At 37.3% G+C, this 6,354-nt stretch overlaps 1 protein-coding gene across 1 annotated transcript in view; it reads right to left on the reverse strand.

The window, feature by feature from the left end:
• LOC107692038 (caskin-2-like) overlaps window positions 1–6,354 on the reverse strand; it is a 72,848-nt gene that overhangs the window by 27,116 nt on the left and 39,378 nt on the right. Inside the window, exons 7-9 of the mRNA XM_016490916.1 lie at window positions 2,602–2,710; window positions 2,216–2,324; window positions 1,386–1,480 (exon numbers count right to left, since the gene is read on the reverse strand). Of these exons, the coding sequence (XP_016346402.1) occupies window positions 1,386–1,480; window positions 2,216–2,324; window positions 2,602–2,710 (313 nt within the window). The remainder of the gene's footprint in view (window positions 1–1,385; window positions 1,481–2,215; window positions 2,325–2,601; window positions 2,711–6,354) is intronic.

Genomic DNA, 6,354 nt, shown 5'->3' on the forward strand with positions numbered 1-6,354 from the left:
GTGTACATTAATGAGGAAAAAAAATTAACTTAAATGATTTTAGCAAATGGCTGCAATATAACAAAGAGTGAAAAATTGAAGGGGTCTGAATACTTTCCGTACCCACTGTATATATGTATACACATACATATACATATATTACTTTATTATACTTTATTTCAGTTAGTTGCCAAGGCAGCATTTAAAGTTTTAAAGTTTAAGAATTTTGTCTAATAATTAAATTTTATTTTAGCTTTACTTCAATTAATGAAGTAATAATAGTTTTAGATTTTGTTAACAATAACAATACCGAAATAACTACTGCCATGAACAAAAAAATGTACAAACATTTCTCTCTTAAACAAATCCAATTTACCACTTTTTTGCAGGCAGCAATAGCACAATGCTAGTTACGCCAGGCAGATAATGAAAAGTTCTGTGAATCGAAGGTGCAAATTATTAAAAATGTACATGGAAAGTGGACATGTTTGCGAGGAAAGAGCTATTTTAGCATTTCAAGTACCTGGTTCAACTGTACTGCTGCTATTAGAGAATAAGACTGAAGTTTTTTGCACTAAAATAAGGCACACCGTTTAGTGAATTTGCTCCATAGTGCTTCATTTTCAAAACTGCTCTTTAAAAGGTCAACGTATTTATTTATTTATTGTTATTTTAATGCCATTCTAACGCCAGTCTGAGTGAAAGTATCTTTCATTGCTAGCTTTTAAAAACCTTAACGTCTCTGTTATGTCTCACTGCCACAAAAACACAGAAGTCTTTTATGCTAGCAGAAATTGCCGCCTAAAGCTATCAGACAGACAAGGTGTGAACAATGACATAGCATACGTGCAGCACAGAGCCTTAGGCTGCACTCTACAGTACACACTCCGAACACAAGTCTTTTAGTGGGGGTGAAGCACACTGTTATGAAGGTAAACTAGGCTGAACACACACTACTTTAGCACGAAAACAACAAGCTACAGTTAATTCATTTGAGACATCAAATGCTGATTGGTGGGAACCTGTTGCAGCATGCTAAAGTATTCTCTGTAAGGAACACCAAATTACCGTCCTCACTTGTTCAAGTTACAGCTTTGTCTTGTGTGCAGGTCATAATTATATCAGTTAGAAATATGATATGTAATGCCGTGTGCTGTCTTCCATATTTAAAGCATTCTAAAACCGCTTTCAGCTCTACTGTTTTTCCACAAGCCTAAACAACTTTGTTGTTTTGATGTTTCTGTGATTCATCAGAATACGGTTTAGTCATTTAGTAGGAATGCAGATCAAGGCAATGCTCAAGCAGATTGCCAATTATATAGGGCTATTACATAATGCACATTATACAGTATTAAAATAGGACATCTCTTGTGAGAAATAGTGGGGTGTTTGCTTGAAAAGCCTACCATGATTATATCTCCTGCCCGGATGTTGAGTGCAGTGGGGTCATGAAGATTCCAGTAGTCCTTCAAAGCTCTCACCTGTAATGCTCCACTGGCATCTGATGTCATAAGCCAGGACAATGAATGCATGAAAGAATGAGAATGAGAGAGAAAGAAACACAGTTTGCCTTGAAAATACTCAAGTTATCCACTATGGGTTTTACCAATCTTTAAGGTCCTCATATTGACTGAAAACCTAAGAATTCAATACGCAGGTGGGATTTGTTGCAATAAAGACGTGTAATAAGCAGAATTTAAAGAGGAGTAATGTAGTGTTGAAATACTCTAAAGAACTTAGCAAATCTCCTGAAAATTTAATGAGGAGCTGAGTTCAGAACAGGGATGCTAAACACCCCTCATCTTCAAACACAGCTCCTTCAGCCGTTTTAGTGCTCGTTTCAAAGTGCACACTTCAAAGACAACAAGCTGCTGGATTACAGGAGGCATAGTAGAAGGGCGCAGCTACTTAACACATCCAGACGTACACCTAGACCCAGACACGCAAACACGTAAACAAAACTTTTACCTAAATCTCCAGGCATGGCTGCCATTGCTATGCCCCAGGACAGTAATGTTCTGCAACTCTATAGCTTTATAACAAAAGCTATGAAAGCAGGTTCCCAGAAACGAACACACAACACTAAACACACTCCAGACAACTATTGTCTACATCCAGTCTAAGCTAACAATGAACAAAAGCTCATAGCCTGACATCAAAGGTACATCAACGAAAGAAAGAAAGAAAGAAAGAAAGAAAGAAAGAAAGAAAGAACAGGATTTCTAGATTGAGTCACCTCTAAGGAGTTGTTTGATTTCTTTGCTGGCATGTGAAGTGGTGAACTGGTTCACAATGTCCAAGGCTGTTTGATTGTAGGTGTTGCGGATGTTCACATCAATCCCAGCCTAAATGTCAGATGGTGAAGGGTTGGATTGATATATGAGGGTTAGTTCAGGTAAGAAAATAAATCACTGCGATCTGATATGACAGACAGACTCAAGCACTTTACTCTGGTAAAGACTATAATTACTATAATTCACAGTATTTTTTCTTGATAATAAATCTGACATGAGTTCATTAGAAATAAATCATGTATCCCTACAGTACATCTTGTGTAGGTACAGAAAATACACACATAAAAACATCAACACTGTTCCCAATATTTTGTATCTACCTACTTACATCAAGCAATAATTTTACTACTTCCGTTTTCCCGTAGAGGGCAGCCTCATGCAGAGCCGTTCCAGATTTAGTGGTTCTGTTGATGTCAATCCCAGCTTTTAGCAGCAGTCTAAAAATGAGTGATAGACCACAGTGACACATGAGCCATGCTGTCCACAAGACACGAACAAAATCACTTGTGTCTTTAATAAACGGTATAGTCAGCTGCTCATTACCACAACATTCACCCTGACACGCTTATCAGGTCTTATACTGAAAAATATCCCTTATTAAATGGCTACTTACCAAATTAATTAATAAATAGATATTGATTCCAGTTGAAATTACATGTGAGAAGAAACAGGCTGTAAAAAGATATAATATGAGAAATATGAAACTAGCACAACTACGTAGAAAATATTCTGTTATGCCTCCAGCAATACAACAACAAAACCAAAATCAGCATGAAAAATTGCATAGTGAGTGGGCAGCACTGAAACCACATGATGATGGTAAGTACAAGACCACCAGCAAGGGGTCAAAAGTCATGACAATTTAAAGCCTTAGAGGAACAAAAACAGCCTCTGCATCAATAAATTTTACATTGTGAGTGTCTCTTCAGGATTCAGTATCCAAAGCAGCAGTGCAGGCTACATTTCCATTTGCCTGTAAATGATTAATTCAGTCAACTGAACGGATTAAAAGCATGCCTTCCCTTTTTAAAAGAGATCATCCAAAGTGTTCACCCAAAAATTATACTTCTGTCACCATTTACTGACCTTCATGTTCCAAATCCATAAGATTTTTGACTAATCTGCTGCTCTTTCCCATATAATTAAAGTCAATAGGGACTGGGGTTACAACATAAAAGTAACATTAAAAGTAGTCCATGCGACTTGTGCACTACATTCCTTCTGAAGCTATATGAAAGCTCTGTATGAGGAAAGGAACAAATGTTACAAGCTGCAACTCTCATATCAAATATGGTGGCACTGACATCACGTCATCAAGATGTGAGAACCTATGATGTCTGCTGTTGACACATCATTTTTGTATATGTATGACTTTTGTAGTTCATTTTAGAACTTTTCAGTGAATAACAGTTTGGAATATTGGAATTTGGAATATTGGTCCATACCAGTGGTGGGCCGTCAGGGCCAGCAAAGCCTTCTCTGCTGGCCTAAACACTGTCAGAATCACTGATTTAGTTTTAATATATTTTTCCATGAATGTGTATTAAATTATTTCCAATAGTCTATTCTCTTCAGTTCATAGCTTTTCTCTTGGTTGCACTGCTTCCAGCAGTGTATGTTTATATTAGAGCTTTTATTTTCTTCATCGTCTTGTATGAATTATTTGAATGTTACTTGCTCATTTTCCTAGTAAAGCTGTGCTAACCAGTAATTTCCTCCCGCAGTGCGCTGGCAGACCGTCGGGGAGACTCGTGAAGACAAAATAAAGCAGTAAGAGAACATTAAATTGTTAGGTCAACTTTAAAACACATGTAATCACCTTATTTGTTTTATACCAATGCTATCTGTAAGGTATAAATGTGTTTGGGTGAATAAATGTCTGTAAGAACATCGGATGGACTGTATTTGTGTCATTTTGTTAGGTTAATGCTTCAGCTACAGATGATGTGTTGCGCAATTGTTAATTGGGTTTCTTTCTTTAGTAATGGCATTCATTCTCGCTACATAAGATACCTGTCTGTTATGTAGTGCCCTGTTATACTGCATTACTGTGTAATATTTATGGTTTCTATAGCCGTGGCATCATTATGATGGTATGAAGAGATGGATTAATTCATGTAGGACGCCACTGAAGGCCTAGGTGTAAAATGCACGGCCCGCCACTGGTCCATACAATATATGTTGTATGGACCCATTTTATGGTGGCTTTTTGGTACATTTTGGAGCTTTACAACCCCCTTTACCTTCCATTAAATGGGTAAGAGTGACTAGTATATTATTTAAAACTTCTACTTTTGTGTCCCACTAAAAAAAATCATACAGGTCATACAGGTTTGAAACAACATACAGGTCTGAAACAACATGAGGGTGAGTAAATGATGACAGAATTTTGCGCAAACTATCAGTCAGTAGTGAATTTGACAGTAATAATAATTATTCATCTCAACAAAAAGACAATAATTGAAACAGTTCATTGATTTCTTGCTAAATTCTGCATGAACTCATTCAGTTTTAATAATTTAAAGGGTTAGTTCACCCCAAAATGAAAATGATGTCATTAATTACTCACCCTCATGTCGTTCCAAACCCGTAAGACCTCCATTCATCTTCGGAACACAAATTAAGATATTTTTGATGGAATCTGACAGCTCTCTGACCCTCCATAGACAGCAATGCAACTGAAATGTTCCCAGGTCCAGAAACGTAGCAAGGACATCGATAAAACAGTCCATGTGACATCAGTGGCTCAACTTCAATTTTGTGAAGCTACGAGAATACTTTTTGTGCGCAAAGAAAACAAAAATGATGGCTTTATTCAACAATTCTTCTCCCCGAGTTACTGTCTTCCTCCATTTTGGAGAGTATCACAATGCATATGCACGTTTTTACCCTAAGTGTAAACAATGCTGATTACGCCGATTACGTTCATGCGCGTGCTTTACCCTACTAACGTAAACAACGCTGATTACGTTCTTGGGTACTCTCCAAAATGGCAGAAGACGTAACTCGGGGGAGAAGAATTGTTAAATAAATTATGTAATTTTTGTTTTCTTTTCGCATAAAAATTATTCTCGTAGCTTCGCAAAATTGAAGTTGAGCCACTGATGTCACATGGACTGTTTTATCGATGTCCTTGCTACGTTTCTGGACCTGGGAACATTTCAGTTGCGTTGCTGTCTATGGGAGTGTCAGAGAGCTCTCAAGATTCCATCAAAAATATCTTAATTTGTGTTCCGAAGATGAACAGAGGTCTTACGGGTTTTGAACGACATGAGGGTGAGTAATTAATGACTGAATTTTCATTTTGGGGTGAACTAACCCTTTAATGCTTTATACTAAGAAGCGTAGAGTGGTCTCCTGTTACCACTGTCCTTTCCCATGTTTACAAGTCCCAGCATTCCAGAAAGGCAGTGGAGGGGAGAGCTGCAGCGTGAACTTTCATATATGGTTACTGCTAGAGGAGCATTTTGAGCAGCTGACTGGCTGGTGTAACCCTATTCGGCCTCATTCCTATGCATGTTACCATCACAGCCCTCTCATTACACTCAGAGGGGAGGGCAGCCCAGGTCAACACATGCACACTACGCTCATTCCACAACCTCTTCTCTTCACCTCACTTGCTCGACAACGATGTCAACAAAGCGCCCAGCCAAAGTCTGCCTGACAGTCAGCTTGACACCATACTACTTTGCAAAAAAGAAAGACAACCTCCCAACAGCATGCTTGCATGCATGCATGTAAACATACATATTCTCTCACTCTTATTGCTGCCTATAGAGGTTGCATGTTAAGGCATAATAGGTGTGCTCCTGATCAAAACATAGATAACTTATTTACATGTATGTAGTTTTTGGCCAAATTTTAAGACAGCACTGTATGTATTTGTTGTGGATAAGGCAATCCTATTATGCACTGTAATAAGCTTAGTTATGGTTCACACTCATTCAGTTTCATACATTCGTACTGTTTTATTTTAGGAACCCAATTTGAATATAATAATATTTAAAATAACAAAAATTGCAATAATAATAAAGATATATATATATATATATATATATATATATATATATACATATATAAT

This window comes from Sinocyclocheilus anshuiensis, unplaced genomic scaffold (assembly GCF_001515605.1).
Source record: "Sinocyclocheilus anshuiensis isolate Anshui unplaced genomic scaffold, SAMN03320099.WGS_v1.1 scaffold726, whole genome shotgun sequence".
Taxonomy (NCBI): Eukaryota; Metazoa; Chordata; class Actinopteri; order Cypriniformes; family Cyprinidae; genus Sinocyclocheilus; species Sinocyclocheilus anshuiensis.